General features: G+C 38.8%; 1 protein-coding gene across 13 annotated transcripts in view; it reads right to left on the bottom strand.

The window, feature by feature from the left end:
* Nucleotides 1-796: 796 nt before the first annotated feature.
* The window catches only part of LOC110840517 (uncharacterized), a 102,752-nt gene continuing 85,514 nt past the window's right edge, over nt 797-18,034 (bottom strand). For 5 of the 13 annotated variants that reach the window (XM_087352176.1, XM_087352174.1, XM_022085598.2 and 2 more), the window contains 6 exons: nt 9,450-9,546; nt 7,938-8,118; nt 5,127-5,203; nt 4,622-4,769; nt 2,276-2,490; nt 797-1,389 (listed from right to left, as the gene is read on the bottom strand). In XM_087352176.1, the coding sequence (XP_087208302.1) occupies nt 2,282-2,490; nt 4,622-4,769; nt 5,127-5,203; nt 7,938-8,118; nt 9,450-9,527 (693 nt within the window). In that variant the 5' untranslated portion in view covers nt 9,528-9,546 and the 3' untranslated portion in view covers nt 797-1,389; nt 2,276-2,281. Of the gene's footprint in view, nt 1,390-2,275; nt 2,491-4,621; nt 4,770-5,126; nt 5,204-7,937; nt 8,119-9,449; nt 9,547-12,632; nt 12,836-15,112; nt 15,358-18,034 lie in introns of those variants that run through there. The other 8 variants (XM_087352179.1, XM_022085602.2, XM_022085604.2 and 5 more) reach the window with 5 other exon arrangements.

The following is an 18,034-nucleotide window of genomic DNA, read 5'->3' as shown; positions in this document are numbered from 1 at the left end:
AAACAACTTTTCACTAAACCACTGAACCTTCCTTAGACCTAGGGCCACATTCACACTCGATTATCGACTAGCGGTCCACAAGGTTATAAATTAAGGCGAATTATCGAAACTTAATGCCAATCTATAAATAATGGTACTAATTTACTATTACTATTACTCTGTTGTTGACTGTCTTCTGGGATGTAGAGATTTTGTAGTCTAATAGAAACTGGCCGACGTTTCAGAGACGTTTACGTAAATATTTTTGATCATGTAGAAAGACACAGTATGCATATCACAGAAAGCGTCAGAGGGTCATGAGAATCGTGATTTAAGAAATCCTGCTATAGATTTGCCTCCCATTAGCAATATTCCGATCGTGACACTGAAAAAATGGCCGAATTTGATGTAAGATGTCGAAGTTGAAAGATGAAATGTCTGTGGGAACTCATGAATCCATTTTTAGGGCGTGATCACGAAATATTTTACAGTAGAAATAGGTTTCCATGTAGTTCACAGTTTTCCGTTTAGATGGCGCTGGTTGCATGAAATACAGCGTTTGGGCAGGAACTCGGCGAGTGTGGTTCGGTGATGCAAAAATTGCTACGTTCCTCATATTTCATGGCGTTGGTTGAACGAAGAAAATCTGATTGTGATTACTAAGTCTTTGAGTTCGTATACGTCGATATAAAACTTGAGCAGACACAAATTATGTGTCGGAAAACAAATGCAGCGAATCGTCAGACAGGTATATTAATTTTAACTCTCAGAATGCGGAATACTGTTCTTGATATGTTTGTAGGTTTAATCCCACGTGTTTAGTCAAGTTTAAATTTATTATTTCTATATCACAGGTACAATTGCTGACTCAAATAAAATCTAATACTCCAGTACCGCGGATTGAGGTCTTTAGCGCCGTGACGCCATGTAGATTTGTAAGTGGATAACAGCGTTTCGGAGAAAGGTAACACCTTCTTCTTCAAAGAATTGTGCCCTGAAGATAGTGACGATATGTACCACCTAGAGTGCAAGGAGTCAACGCCACGGAAATCTTAAATCCGATACAAATCTAAAAAACATTGCCTAGAAAGCAAGAGTCCATGCCTATGAATTGCCAAATTTGTTATATAAGTGCTTAGAGACTACACAAACACATCATCAACATCGTTTTCGTCGTCGGCAACACGTGAATGGAATTGGCACAAAGTGGCCCACTTTGGTCTCATTCATTGTCTTTCAAGACTGTGCTACTCTGTTGTCTTCCTTAGGCTGACAGTTCATGAATCCTTTTGAGAGCTTGTAGTCTTGCGTTTGGTGAACCAGATTATTCTTATAATCACTGAATTATTCTTCCAAATCAGTCACTAATTCTTGTAGCTTTTTACCCCTCACTTTTGTGGTCCACAACATCTGACAATAGACAGAAAAAAGGAATGGAAATATTAACTTTGAAACGTTTAACATACGTGTCAAACATTATTAGACGTCGTGTTCCTCATATATCATAGAATTCGATATTATCTACTATGGACACAAATACAATGTAGCAAAGCAAATCACACACAGGTTCAAACATTTTTCTGAAGGGCATATTTAAAAATTAATAAAACAGATTAGATTCCTAGAATTATTCGCTTACTCTTATGTACATGTACAGGCTTATTAACAATTAATTAGGCTAGTTACACACAGAATATGGAGTGTCGATATTTAATATTAAATTAATAATTTAAAATATTGTTAAATGGCTTTGCTGCATAGCCCCAAAACAGACAATGTCCTCACGGCTTCCACATCTCTGATGCTTGCCTTTACGAGAAGCAGCCTGCGTACATTCAGACCCTACCCCTACCTTAACAAATCGCGTTTCTAGCTTCCCTCTCCACCCTTCTCTTCTCTCTTCGCGATTTAAAGATGCTGCTTTAATAAATTAAGGTTTTACTAACATGAACATTGCTGTCTTCACTTCAACACATCGTTCTAAATGTAGGGAAGAAATACCGCAAAGATTATTTCAGTACAAATAACATTTTAGAACAACTCAGCATAAATAAATCAATTTGGGGAAAAAATAGCCAATGGATGAAGATGATGATAATAATCTCTGAGCTACAGTACAAAATAAATTACCGGAAACGAAGCTGAATAACTTTAAGCTCAAAGCAATCGTTACACCTCTGCGCATTAATATTTACAAGATAAAACGAGGCCAGTGTTTCTCCAGACACTCCTTCTACCCTCTGCTCTTCAATGGGGAAACATTTTTCAAGTAATTTTGCCACAATAAGAGGCATACCTAAGTCTATGTTGAGGACATGCCTCTGATGTCTTGCGTCTGAAATGGTTCACAGTCGCTGGCGTAGGGCGGCGGTGAAGGGTCCGGGGGCATCGGCGGTGGGGGGTCGATGATAAATACGATTGGAGGCACTGGATCGTCGCGAGGTGCAACTTGTCTGCGGTCCATTTGGTGATACAAGCTATTCACCACAATGATGAAATATGAAGTTAGCACTGCAAAAGATAAACATGAACTGATTTTTCATCAGGACAAAGAACAGTCTGAAGATTTTATAAAAATTCGTAACAAAGAAAACACTCCAGTAAGTTAATGACAGCAAAAACGGGCACTTATATTTTCCCAACTTAATTATTTTTAGAATAGTCCTGTCTTCTGGGTTGTTGTGCTGGGTAGTCTGGTCGATGTTTACCAACGTTTCAGAGGTCATACTGCCTCCGTCATCAGGGCGACTCTTTCTAAGTTATCTACGCTATGAAGATTTCTGTCTTCTGGGTTGTTGCGCTGTGTAGTCTGGTCGATGTTTACCAACGTTTCAGAGGTCATACTGCCTCCGTCATCAGGGCGACTCTTTCTAAGTTATCTGCGCTGTGAAGAGTTCTGTCTTCTGGGTTGTTGCGCTGTGTAGTCTGGTCGATGTTTACCAACGTTTCAGAGGTCATACTGCCTCCGTCGGCAGGGCGATTCTTAGTATGAAGAGTTCTGTCTTCTGGGTTCTTGCGCTGTGTAGTCTGGTCGATGTTTACCAACGTTTCAGAGGTCATACTGCCTCCGTCATCAGGGCGACTCTTTCTAAGTTATCTGCGCTGTGAAGAGTTCTGTCTTCTGGGTTGTTGCGCTGTGTAGTCTGGTCGATGTTTACCAACGTTTCGGAGTTCATACTGCCTCCGTCATCAGGGCGACTCTTTCTAAGTTATCTGCGCTGTGAAGAGTTCTGTCTTCTGGGTTGTTGTGCTGCGTAGTCTGGTCGATGTTTACCAACGTTTCAGAGGTCATACTGCCTTCATCATCAGGGCGATTCTTTCTAAGTTATCTGCGCTGTGAAGAGTTCTGTCTTCTGGGTTGTTGTGCTGCGTAGTCTGGTCGATGTTTACCAACGTTTCGGAGGTCATACTGCCTCCGTCATCAGGGCAATTCTTTCTAAGTTATCTACGCTGTGAAGAGTCCTGTCTTCTGGGTTGTTGTGCTGTGTAGTCTGGTCGATGTTTACCAACGTTTCGGAGGTCATACTGCCTCCATCATCAGGGCGATTCTTTCTAAGTTATCTACGCTATGAAGAGTTCTGTCTTCTGGGTTGTTGTGCTGTGTAGTCTGGTCGATGTTTACCAACGTTTCGGAGGTCATACTGCCTCCATCATCAGGGCGATTCTTTCTAAGTTATCTGCGCTGTGAAGAGTTCTGTCTTCTGGGTTGTTGTGCTGCGTAGTCTGGTCGATGTTTACCAACGTTTCGGAGGTCATACTGCCTCCGTCATCAGGGCGATTCTTTCTAAGTTATCTACGCTGTGAAGAGTCCTGTCTTCTGGGTTGTTGTGCTGTGTAGTCTGGTCGATGTTTACCAACGTTTCGGAGGTCATACTGCCTCCATCATCAGGGCGATTCTTTCTAAGTTATCTACGCTATGAAGAGTTCTGTCTTCTGGGTTGTTGCGCTGTGTAGTCTGGTCGATGTTTACCAACGTTTCGGAGTTCATACTGCCTCCGTCATCAGGGCGACTCTTTCTAAGTTATCTACGCTGTGAAGATTTCTGTCTTCTCAGTTGTTGCGTTGTGTAGTCTGGTAGATGTTAACCAACGTTTCTGAGGTCATACTGCCTCCGTCATCAGGGCGAAAAGTTGGTAAACATCGACCATACTACACAGCGCAACAACCCAGAAGACAGAAATCTTCATACTCACCGCTGTGAAAACTTCAAATCTTACATTAATTATTTGAGACGCAATTTTTTGTATTACATATAATCTAGTCTGATGTTCGCTGTGTTATTTGCTTGCGACACCAGATGACACAATGTAGCATTATAATCAATTTGGAAATAAGAAAAACATGGTGTGCCCTAGCATCATACATGAACACAGGAAAATATCGTTTACACAGACTATTAACTCAATTAAATCTGTGAAATGCGTAGTACGTAGCACGGACAAATCAAAGGCTTGGAAAACAACAGAAATAAAAGGAGGAAATCTAAAAAACGTATTAAGGGATTAAATAAATAAAGGAAAAAAATGGGATAACAAAATAATAATAAATATACCTGAGTATTTCAGGACGCAAAGTAAAAATGCTTTCAGGTGTCCTTCACTGCCGATTCATTGTTACTGATTCAGTCCCCTGCATATCGTACCTGCACATAAGAAACTGCTCTTCATTGACATCAGGGCTAATTTCCAGTCCAAGAACAACATAAACACGCTCATAACTATCACCACAATGGACGTCATGAGTAACACTGAGTTTACGATGATCCAAATATTCAGAAACAACGGCTTTTCCTGGGGGCACAAAGAAGAAACAGCCATGTCTGTAATAAACTGAAAAAGGAAGGTCTCTGCTCCTCTGAGTTAGTTCTGTCAGGATTTTTGTTTGAAACGAAAGGAAGAACAGAACACTGTAGCAAATTTTGTTTGAATCCATCGTCTTTAGCAAAGTAAGAGGTCGTACGTATATTATAGAATTGGTAGATAAATCCGTTATATATTCAACACATTATATTCCAGTAACAACTAACTTCATGCGTTGTCTGTAGTTTCTTTGTAAATTGTACTTGACATAAAAATTACATAATATTAATTAATGCATTTAGAACAAGAACACAAGAAACAGAGGTCGTCTCATAAGCGACAACTTACCTTCTTTGCACCGATTATAAGCAACATATTGATGATCATGTTAAGTGAAAACACTGCAATAAGGAATATATACATTCCTGTAACAAATAAAATACGATAATTACTAAATACATTAATGGAATTTATATATTTCATTTTAAAAAAAGATTATAAACTCTGGACCTAAATCTATAAATATTTTGAATGGAAATTTCAACCCAAGAATCCAAAATTATTACGCACAATTCAAGCCTTCCGTCTGCACTGTCAAGGGCAAAGCCTTTCTGCTACGTAACAGTACATGTTAGGGAGTATCAAATCATCCGCTGACCTAGACCGACACACCAAACTAGGCCTCGTCATCAGAAGAACAACTTGGCTGTGAATCCCCTACTCATTATCAAAGCATATTGATAATTTATACAGTGCAAGTTCAAGGGCATCGCGTTCTGTTAATGTTTCCTCTCTGCATTCTACCGCCGTTCCTCAGCAGCTCGTCCTATCGATTGTTACCACAAACATTAGCCACACACGTCGTGCGTGTAGCATCAACACAGTTCGCGTGGCGGATAACGAGCGTTCGGAAAAGTGCGGTCTGGGGCCCAAACTGAGTCACGGAATATGCGAATTTCAGGATGGGGTCGAGATTAAAAATTCTGAATATTTAATATGACTAAATAACAACAAGAAGGAAATATATACTCCAATTTGAAGAACACACAGAACACTTATTTTCCAAATGCGCTGAATTAGACTTCGCATATCCGAAATTGTCTTTAATGTTCATTAATTTCAGATTTAAATATATTATTTGTTGCATACAAATTTATTATTGTTACAGCTCTAATAAACTAGATACATAAAATTTAATGAAACAAGAACATATTTTTCATTAAATATTTAAAATATTGAGAATAACTGATATTAATTTTTCACGGCGGATTGTTATTTATGTTGGACCTGCTTTGGGGGCTGGAACCGTCTTGAAGTTCGTATGTTACCGACGTTTCGCACGATCATACTGTCTCTATCATCAGGGAGAAGCACAATACAACGACCCTTTCTCTGGTAAAGTATTCCTTTCGGGATGAAACTAGCTTGTATCATTATCAAGTCACGGGAATTGACCAGTCAGAGCAATGACTATGAAGGAAAAAATAAAGCAATGTTTGGACTGAATTCTAGCCCGAAATAGATATTGACCCACTCTGGTATCGAACACTTGCATCATAATATGAAATAATGTGCCAGCTGATGCAAGTGTGCCACCCGCCTCTTCAAGACAAAATGTCTTGTTTTCCTCAGTCCGGAAATAACAGCGTATAATCAATTGTTTACGTCGCGTGATTTGTTACAATTTGATTATTTAAAGTTGTAGCACTCGAATCACGTAGGCGGGACACATTTCCACAGTAATACTAGCATCCAAGTCCTGAAACGTAAAGGAAATTCTGCATTATTGAACGCTGTGTCGCCTCTCGTCCTCAGTTACCTTCTTAGGCGTCTCTGTATTCGATTTCACACTATTTAAACAGTAACTGGGCGGAAAGAAACAGCAAAGGGAATCTCAGACTAAGATTGACGATTGTGAGTCTCAAAGCAGTTGACGAAGACGCATGTAACTCATCAGTTGTACGTATTTAACGTTAAAGCCGAGTCACGAAGTTCGAACGACTGCCACTCGATGTTTCTGGACGGGACAAGAGCAAGATTTTTTATCCAGAAAGTCAAATTAAACATTTTGTATCGATCGTCATAGTTTTGTTGTTAGTTCCACTGCTTCGTATTCTTCAGCTCCAGGGTTCAAATCTCTAATCGCAGACAAGTACACTGATCGTGGCTTGTGGGTTTTCTGAGTAACTATGGGCAAATGACAGGCTGGTATCTTAAATTAGGCCATGGCTGTTCCAGAGACACCCTTTCCAGCTCATTATTTATTAATAATTTTATCATTCGAAGCTGTAAAATAAGAGTTATTGACAGCAACGTTAAATAAACTGTATATAAATACAATTATAAACATATTCTGTAGCGTTACCTCAAGCTACTCGGACATTTTAACGCGAATGAAACACCAAACGTCGTGTCTGAGATGTTAGGACTCATACTTCGTATCCGACATGATCCAGTTTCAATACTCCTTCCGGAGACCTACCGTGATGATTAAGATATGTCATGGTTTCCTTCAGTCCCTCCAGATTTATGAGCATGTACAAGGTGGAATTATTCACAGTTAATCATTCAGTTTTACACATATTTGATGTTATATAAGCTATGCAGTTGAGAAAGTATTGTTAAATAAAATAAAATGTCACAAGTAGGCCAGACCAGAGCCTACTCCTCAGGGAATCTTTCGATTTAATCTTTACCGTGTCGTGTTCATTAGAAATATTATGCTCGCAAGATATTTCGATTATTAAAACGCAATGGACACTTTCATACTCTTTAAATTTTAAACAAAAACGCACGTGATTAATAAGGCCATGGCCACTTGGGCACATTTCTATGGACCAAGCACGTAATGTGTCTGAAAGAGTACGTCACTTTAATTTTTAAGACACCATCACGGCATTTTCCTGGATAGACTGACGAAGACCATGAAAAAAATCTCCTTAAGCATAGTCGATATCGCGACTGATATAGTCCCGGATGTATCCTGAGGGATCCCGCTGTACCAGTGGCAGGATAACCGTCCCGGTCAAAACAAAGTAGAATCCAACATCCCGGCATTTGCTTATCATTTTTATGGTTCAAATATTAATCACGCGCTTCGCAAGTCCTGCACCTGCGCACTAAAACCTCAAATTCAGTAAATGACGTCCCAATGTGTACCTTTTACGCCCTCATCAAGAAGTTCATGCACTTTTCGTTTTTCATCTTCGTCTTCGTCCTCTCTTTCCACTCTCCGTCGTTCATCTTCAGTATTGTTTCTGGAACAATTATGCTTCCCAACGGGATTGTACATCCCATGCAGCAAAATTGGTACTACTGTAAGAACTGCGGAAGAAAAAACCTGAAATGTAAATACGATTTGTTTGTGTGAGCAACAGAAGTTGGAGATACGTGTATAAGAATTTAAGGAAGGAGCCTAAGATGTAACGACAACACAATTAAATGATTTTATTCCTATATTTCAAAAATAATTTTTGTTTTATGCTTCCAGGGCATGCCCTTCTGTTCCGTAAATGTAACGGTATCCCTAGTGCTTAATTAGGGACCAAACCATGCAGACGTGTGGTGGAGTGGAGGTATAGCTCCATGCATTCTTAATCTTGGAACTTATTTAGTAATAATCCAAATTTTGGATGGTGGCATATATAAGATTTGAAATCCGTGTTGCTCCCGATGACAGATAATAAAGAAGAAATTTACAAAAATGGGGTACAGTCAAGTATATACCCAAAAATTAGGTGGAAAAATTGGCTTCTCGCAGACACGGAGTTGTGACATTCACAGTGCCAACGGAAAAAACAAACATCCGGAAAGAATCTACACTTTACCCTAAACCTATGTTATCCTTGCAACACCAGACGCCATTTCATATAGGTCCAATAGCTGGCTACATAACGGCAAGAATTCGTGTCACCATAACGTCGATGCCTTTTAGACAACCATAAGATTACTTACACGATCTCTATACTTATTTATAATCTCACATTTTTCCATCAGTTGGATCAGTCTTCATCACGAAATAGAAAGAGCTAATTCGTACCTTGCGTGACCGCCATGTTGGTACTGTTAAGTCACACGAAACGAAGTTAGTAAGAGTTTCGCGGAATTATCACGACTAGAAAGAATGAAATTTAGAATTAATGTGTTGTGAATATCTACTTATCTACTCTTAATTTAAAATGGCTGTCTTCTGGATTGTTGCGTCATGTAGATGGAGGTAGCAAGGACCTCTAAAACGTCGGTAAACTTCTACCAGACTAAAAGGGGCAACAACCCAGAAGACAGTCATCTTAAAACTCACCGCCGTGTAAACCTCAAATCCTACTCGTAATCCACTCCTTCCATACCAAGAACTCTTAATGCGTGTATTATTTTAGCATGGTGATGTCAACTTACAAGTTATCACAAAGAATACAGTTTATAATTTTATAATGGTTAGTCCGTAGTCCCGATGTTGTAAAAGAAGAAGTCTGTGAGCGGGTTTCTGTTTCTACTCAAATCAGAACAGACGTGTTATTGAAGGTTATATCTCGTTTTTAGCATTTAAAGAGCTAGATAATTTCAAACGCTAGTGTTATTTTTTACATACATTTTCTATACACTTGGAACAAGACATTTTTGTGTCCTGATACGTTCATGTCTCGTCGTACAGAAGGTGCTAATGGAACTTACAATATGACATAAGGCAATACTTATGGCCCCTGTCTTCAGAGTACATCCACAGCAACACTGGTTCACTTTAGGCCCCATTGTGATATTCCTTTAGTTCCTGAAAACATATCGTTTCTTCGTTATTTCACTCCGGTTCATCGGAAAACAAAAATTTGATACATAATATAAAAATAAATTTAATTAAGGCATTCAACTTTTACTTTATTCTATCAAGAGTTGAGTATTTAATTAAATAGAAAAAATACGCAGATTAGTATAATTACAAAATAATTACGAGGTGCGATCGGAAAGTTTAAAGACTGTGTCAATAGAGGGCGAACCGGATGTAGTACGAGCTTCTGCCTTTAGGGGGTGCGGCCTACATTCATATTGAATCAGTGTGCCAGCCGGCATCATCGAATTAGCATTTGTTTCTTAGTTACGGGCGTTTTGGTAGTGCATTACACCGACCCTCCTGCCATTTCGGAATGGCGTGTGCATCAAATTTTGCCAAAGACTCGCCAAAACGGCTACGGAAACCTATGAAATGCTAAAGCAAGCATTTGGGGAGTCCGCAATGGGTCGTGCACAAACTTTTGTGTGGCATTCACGTTTTAAAAATGGCCGAACCTCTGTCGATGATGACGAGCGTTCTGGACGACCATCTTCGAGCACAACGCCCGAAAATGTTACGAAGATTCGGCAGGCCATTCACGAAGATCGACGTCGTACCATCGACGACTTATGCGACATTGTTGGGATAGGCTATGGGACCTGTCAGCTTATTCTAAAGGAAGAACTCCACATGCGACGCATCATGACAACGCGCCAGCGCACACCGCCCTCAAAGTTCGGCAGTTTTTGGCCTCAAACACCATGGCCGTCATCCCGCACCCTCCTTATTCGCCGTGTGACTTCTTCCTCTTCCCAAAGATGAAAATTCAGCTAAAGGGAAGGACATTTGAGACGATAGAAGAGATTCAGACAGAATCGTAGATGGTGCTTGACAGGCTGACAAAGAAAGATTTTCAGGGATGCTTCCAGGCTTGGCAGCGGCGCTGGGATCGTTATGTTCACTCCCAGGGGAACTACTTCGAGGGTGATGGATGAATTTAATACCTGAGATAAGTGTACGGGTTTTTATAGGCGCAGTCTTGAAACTTTCTGATCGCACCTCGTATATTCTCAAAAATAGATTTATATCTACAATAAATGAGTGAAGCCTAAACCTGAAAGAATGCATTTAAGAAATGTGTGACTACATTTATGCTCACACTTTTGCTACAATGGTTATGACTACATCGATTGAAGTCAGAATTATTAACTTAAAATGGGCAATCTGAAGACATTTACTTTGGTTTATTTTTAAATACCCCAAGAAATATTTAAACCGTTTCAACTTGATGAGGTTTGATATTCTCGCGCAGTTAAGATGTCGATTTTCGCCTACTGGGTTGTAACGCATTGTGAATATGCACGTAGTAGATACAAAAATTTAGATGGATCATACTGCTTTCATCTTCAGACCTGCAGCACACACATACAGGTCCACACAACGTTTGAACTCAGAAGAAGAATATAGTTACAAAAGTCAGGCCCCTTTTCCGAATGAGTCATACGATGTACTGAGTTGAACAAGATGAACAGATAGATAATGATTCAGATTACACAGACCCTTCCAGTCATTTGTTTTGGCGACATAACTTAAATTATATGGATCTTTTCCATCTAGTTTATCGCACAAGTGACACGCTTTGCGTGAGAGCTCCGAGTTCGTCAGTAATTAGGTTACTAACGCGAGTAGGCTAAAATTTCTTCATAATAGACCTACATACTCAGCTACAATTCAAGATCATAACAAAATAATGTAACGCATCGATTTCATGGAAATTTCCACTAAGGGTTTCCCACTTCTACACTGCACCTGAATTACGTGTGCACTGACCTGGTTTAACAAAATTGCAAACGCTCCCTTCTTAATTAAAGTAATTTCACTTAGATAGGAGTAAAATTCTGAAACACAAGGTCAATTTGTTTTACCATTATTTATTTATAATATACTACTCATTTCGGAATCATGAACATTTATAATCAGAAAGTTGTAACGCATCTATTTCAAGGAAATTTAACGTCAGGTGATTCAGCTACTAAACTGTAGGTGAATTTCATTATGTTCACACTAAAGTAGCTTAATCTTTTAAAACCCAGTGGTAATAATACGCACAACATACTTTAAAAATCGGTAACTGTGCTTTTCGAATTATGGGCTTTATATGGTTCGGCGTAGAGACTATTCCCTTACACATCTTAAACCAATTGCTATTTGCAAGTTATACGTCTTGTTTTCTTCGAGGGTACGAGCTAAATTTAGACAGGTATCGGATTCGAAGTGTTACAGAACTTTCAACCACTTTCTACCAAATTAAGATCACATAGATAATATGACAGACGTTAATTTCTGAAAGACGGAGGAAATTAGTTCCACATTTTTGTAATTTTACAATTTAAATAATGATTAAAGTAAATATACAACAGGACGGTTATGTCCATCCGTCCGCAACTTAACAAATTTACATTTTTTGGTATGAGAGTTTTATTCAAATGGCTATTGGAGGGCTGTGAATAGGAACTATTCAGAGGATATATTTTCCTTTGCACGTCGTTCAATGTAAAAAATCCAATATACAAATTCTCAGTTGTGGATCATGTAGCCGTTGAAATATGAAGATAGAGGCGACACGTTTCTCCGAAAAAGTGTTAACCATCTACACGAAATCATAATCTAGGAGACTGCAGTCGATAACTCGACAGCGGCAAGAACATCAAATCTCAGACAAATTTCAGATGTAAAGAAGTTACTCGTTATTTTCATGAAACAACGTCTCCTACACTGGGATCTTTTGAGGAAATCGAGGAAAGTTTTGTGCTTTATTTGGAACGAAACGAAATTATATTCACCGAACAAAATTTGGCGTAGACCAACAAAGTACATTTCGTCGAAATCCATTTAGTAGCCTCAGAGGTCATACATGCAGACGGACGGACGGACGGACGATTATGTTTTAATTTCATGTACGTTCTGCAAATAAAGCATATAAGTTATATGAACCGGATATGTGAAACAGTATAGCATACAATTAATACACCGTCTGGAAGTAATTTAATTCTTACTGTTCGACACAGCAAAAAGTTTTAAACACTTACTGGGAAGAAAGTTTCCGGAACCACGTCAAATACTTTGCTAGTCTTCATTACAGGCATTCAACAGGTACATTAAATATTTTACATTTCACTCAACGAACCTTCACAGCACATGATTTCAGATCAGCTGTGGAGAAACAGCTGTAGCCGGTTGGCTGTACTACAGAACTGCACCAAGACGATCGAAAGTCACAGAAATACTTGCGTTCAGTGCTCAGTCACGAATGGCTTGACCCACTGCCGTCCGAGACTAAGCTGGGCCAATGCGATTCATACGTAAGCGATCAATAAAGTGTCCGACTTACGCGGACAAATTATCATTAACCGACTATTCGGGAGCTTCATTGTAAACTCATAAAATAATAATGAGAGAAAGTGAGATCTGTGGTTTTCAAGGCGGTGAAAATATTAGCCCTGAAGACGGAAGCAGTATGTTCCTCCGAAACGTATGTACCTACAAGTCCAATTCACATTTCAACTCAGAATACCAACTTCCACACGGAATGCTGTAGATTTTATTTAGATTCGGAGGACACGTTTTAAAAAATTATTTATTTGCAGTTTCGGACACTTCGCGATATTTGATTTTATTTGTTTGTGGTTTATTTAACGACGCTGTTATTAGCTTCAACTTTTCAGCGTTAAATGATCGGATAATTTATGTGATTTCTGAAAAAGCTTTGGTAACTACTGTCTCAGAACGCGTAATATCGGTGTTAACAATTAAAAGATATTTTACTGATATTTAACAAACTAATCTACTATAGTGTGAAGTGAAATCGTAATTATCAAATTACATTATAATACGGACGGTGAGTCTGTTAAAGTATTGATGCGTCTAGCATTTCAACAAACCTGAAACTGCGAGAATTAAAGGTTTATAAAATAGACACTACTACTATTTCCTGTTTCTGAGAAGTACGTTAACTTAACTGAAAAAAAATTAATATTTCCTACAATAAATATCACCATAGTTTTCAATTGAACTCAATGATAAATATATTTAGATAATCATATCATGAAACATTGTAACCTGCAGTCATCAAAGGAATAGTTTAGCGTGTCACTTGAGAAAACGGAGTTATAATTATGAATCTGCGTTATTCTCATGCCACTCTTATAATCACTACCCATAAAATCTCTCCAGATTTAGGTTACATCGGCCATGAGTCGTTTCCGCAAACATGCTGACAGCTTTCAGGCGACAGTCAGAACGTAAATCGCACGTGGAACTGAAGCCATTTAATGGAACATGTGACAAGCGGCGGGAATCATTAATTCATGAAATAACACTGTCCAGGACAATGATCAGTAACAACTGTACAGGTTCTTCTCTGTTTCATTTGTTTAGCATTCTCGTGGTATGTGAACAGGTGGAAAATGTTAATGATAGAGCAAGATGCTGAACTATGGGAGACCTAGCGAAGTAGCAACTAGTGTTCATATATACTTCGTCACGCTTAGACACACTTTTCAAATCTTTGTCCTATTTTAACGCTAATGGTGACCTCTCTTCACGCCCTTATTTCAGGTCACGACTAGTCACGCTTCATTACGCTTTGTCACGCTTTGTCACGCTTGGTCACGCTTTGTAAATCTTCATCACGTTTCGACATATTTGGTGATCACTTGTCACGACGTGAACGCATGTAACGCCGAGTCACGCTTTGTCACGCTTGGTCACTAAATCACATTTCGGCACGCTTAGATTGTCACGTAGGTCTCAGTTAATTTTTGCTACTTTGCAATACGGTAAATGAAGTTACAACAGGTTAGATTAGGTTGGGTTAGGTTAGTTAACGTTTTGAATATCTTCGTCACGTTTCGACACTTATGACATCTCGTCACGCTGTTATATTTCGTCAAGCCTAGTCACACTTTGTCACGATTGGTCACGCTTTGTAAATCTTCGTCCCGTTTCGACACTTACTGTGATCCATTTTCGGATGTCTAAGCACGTCACGCCTAGACAGACTTTATCACGCTTGGGCAAGCGTGGTCACTAAGACACGTTTCGGCACGCTTACGTTGTTACGTAAGACTCGGTTAATTTTTGCTAATTTGCAATAAGTTAGGTGAAGTTACAACAGGTTAGGTTAGGTTATGTTAAGTTTAGTTAGTTTAGGTTAGGTTTAGCTAGGTTAGGTTAGTTTGTTACATTAGATAACGTTTTGAAAATATCCGTCACGTTTCGGCACCTATGGCCACATCTCGTGACGCCGTTACAGTACGTAACTCGTAGTCGCGCTTTGAAAGGAGGTCACGCCTAGTCACGCTTTGTTACAAATATATGTAATTGAAGACAATGGAGTGAACAGCAGCAGCGGTAGTGATGAATCGAGTGATGTTAGAAAGCGATGGTCTGTGAGGAGTGGAAGAAGACCGAAGAGTTGTGAAGAAGATAAAATTATCTAATACTCTCTGCAGTGTTAATTTTCTAGTGATGTGCAATGTAGTGATATCGACTTTCCTGTGTTACATACCGTGGTGATATTTTATTTGGAGTGTACTGTACGCGGCCTGCTGCCATCCCTTTCAGCTACCTTCTGGTAAGTGACTCGCTCCGAGGTTCCAAGTCACAAAGTTCAGGGGCCAAAAACGCTGGAACCCAGTATACTGATATCTCGGGACGAGAAATCCGCTGTGGTTGGGGTGGGAATGAACGATTACGCTATCTTCTTTCACAAAACATACGTCCGCCCCAAATGAATATTCGCTTACTGCACTGCGCTATCGGAAACCACTAGAATACATCGTGTTTGGAACAGGGATAAGCGGACAGACCATCGGTGCCGTTTCTACTTCCCGTTGGGCGCGTACAGTACATCTCCACGCCGACCTGACTGACCTTCACTTCGTTTACGATACAGTTATGGCGTCTCACAACCGGAAGTATGCACAGTACACATGGAAATTCCAGTTTTGCTATCAATGGCGTTATTCACGGACTCAGAATGACGGACTTCCGTTCGAAACATCGGGTTGGGACGGTAATACTCAGTGATACAACTCACTGCTGTGAAAAAGCGGTTGCATCTGTAATTTCTCCTACAACATGAATGGTGCTGCTTAACAGTACGATAGCCATATTGACAAAAACAACTAACGATTTAGTTAATTATGAAGATGACTGCGATAATTTTATCCGACGTTTCAGGGGTCCATAATTATGGCGATGAGTGATAATGATGGAGGAATCTAGCACCTCTGAAAAGTTTGTGACCTTCTAGGAGAATACATTGCGCAACAACTCTTCAAAGCAAATTCGGTCAATACTTTCATTCTGAATAGTAGATAAATTTCCTTGTCTTTGCCACCGCCCACATCACAGTTTCCCTTTCCTCTTGGGTTTTTATAGCTGTGACTCGTATAAAAGTATATAGTCATTTATCATATCATACATTGATCTCCAACAAACGTAATGATTTTGATAATTAATATATAGAAATGTTTTTATTTACGGTAGTGTCTGCAAATACTTTCGCCCAATAAATTAATATAATTAGTGTAAAAGCGAAACTACTGGTTCCCATTCAGTTCAAATCATGGCGTATTACGAAGCAAAAAATTACCTGACGTTAAATGAAATGAAACGAGTACTAAAGTAATAATTTTCTGTAAATGTTGATATGTATTTGTCTGTGGTCTATTGTACACTACAAATATTGTTAATCACAGATTTCTTCAGCTCATGCCCTGGAAACGTGTCATAATGCAGTTACGCTATAGAAACCTTATATTATATACTAATCGTTTTTCGGTTTCAGTATTTATGCAGACTTTAAGTAATTCGAAAGCAGAAATTTGCATAACAAAATTGCGCGAAGATATGCAATAGTTATTTGCGAACTACATGATTTTTGAGACTTATTATACATTGTAATTGCAGAATGCACGCAATAACTTCTGTGGTTAAAATACATACAAAGTAACTTTCAGATAGTTACAAGTTTAGAGTTCAGCAACATGTTCTTCAAATCACTGATAGTTTGTAGTAAACATTATTTGTTTGACTGACTTGCGTCAGCCTTACAGATGGACGACTGTTGACCTTACAAGTCAACTGAAAGGCAAACATGACTTTGACAAAAAATTAATTTCATTTAACTTGGTCTCTAAGAAAGTTTATGCCCTTGTTATGTGAAACGGTTCATTTTATTGTTAGTACGACTTCAAACACAAACGCAAATATGAATATACAGAAATAATTGTAAGAAAACTTTCTGTTACGAAACCACACGTAAGATCATTCACATAGAATACAACTACTTTTCTCAAACGGCAAATAGCTTTAACATTTCTCCGAAACATTTAAGGGTCGCACAGAATAATGGAGTTAACTACCCACCAATTTAAAGTAACGTGGGAGTGACGTAATTTTTAGTAAATTATTTTATTACGTATTATCTGTTGCAAGGCATATTTTAATTTTGTGATTCTAAAAAAATATAGAAGGGATATTGTAGAATATTGTGTTTTTATATTTAAATTTGACGAAGAGTGCGGTAGCAGAAACTTCATAGTGATCAATTACTGTTAAATAATGCATTTATTTTACATGTTTTATGTCAACTAATTTCTGTTATATGAAATTACCTTGAGCTTATACGCCATTATTTATGCATTTTCTTGCTGAAGAGAGGGCCATGTTACATACAGGTAACGACCTTTCCAAGCTTTGCCCATCACAGCCAGTAAGTAATGGATACAGCCTATTCCTTCTTATTTTTTATTCATCCTGCTGAGCATATTACGACAGAAGTTAAAGTGAATAACAGTTACAGGGTAGTTTTTATATCAATCAAATAAGTATTAAGCGCTACTTTTTACCCTAAAACACATGTTATTTCAGTGAAACTCAATTTAAGATTCAAACAATTCTTGAAAAATTAATGATCAGCATCTGATGATGCAACTTTACTTCCAACACAAACTAAAATTAATTGTTCACCCCCCTGGATGGCATTCGACATGCTGCAGATGGGTTTAAGGGATCTACCCACACATTCGCTTCAATTACAACCACCATCACTTCTGTGGAAAATAATCATGAGGTAATCCTGAAGGTAATGTCTACGGACGGTGACCTCCGGTGTCTCTGACCTCATCATTCGTCCACAGGGAGCACAGAGCAATAGAACGGTAATTGAGTCATTTTTCACGCCAACCACGGTTTGTGACCTGAACCTAACATCACTGCTGTATCAACAGAGGCGAGATCCCTAGTAACGAGTCAGGAAGTTGGTAAACCTGCTTAATGATCGCTCGCTTTAATATTATGTTTGTGTGGAAGGGAAGCTTTAGCTAACAAATCCACAAATTTGTATAATCATTGTGACATAACCTGCCTCTGTACCTCTTCCGTTTACCATTCTGATAAAATTATATCGGATGATATTTAACTG

Source organism: Zootermopsis nevadensis, unplaced genomic scaffold, assembly GCF_977971745.1.
Source record: "Zootermopsis nevadensis isolate Lab colony 2312 unplaced genomic scaffold, Znev_1.0 Znev_ptg000020l, whole genome shotgun sequence".
Classification (NCBI taxonomy): Eukaryota; Metazoa; Arthropoda; class Insecta; order Blattodea; family Termopsidae; genus Zootermopsis; species Zootermopsis nevadensis.
The sequence above is the reverse complement of the archived record's forward strand: the minus strand, read 5'-3'. Positions and strand labels throughout refer to the sequence as shown.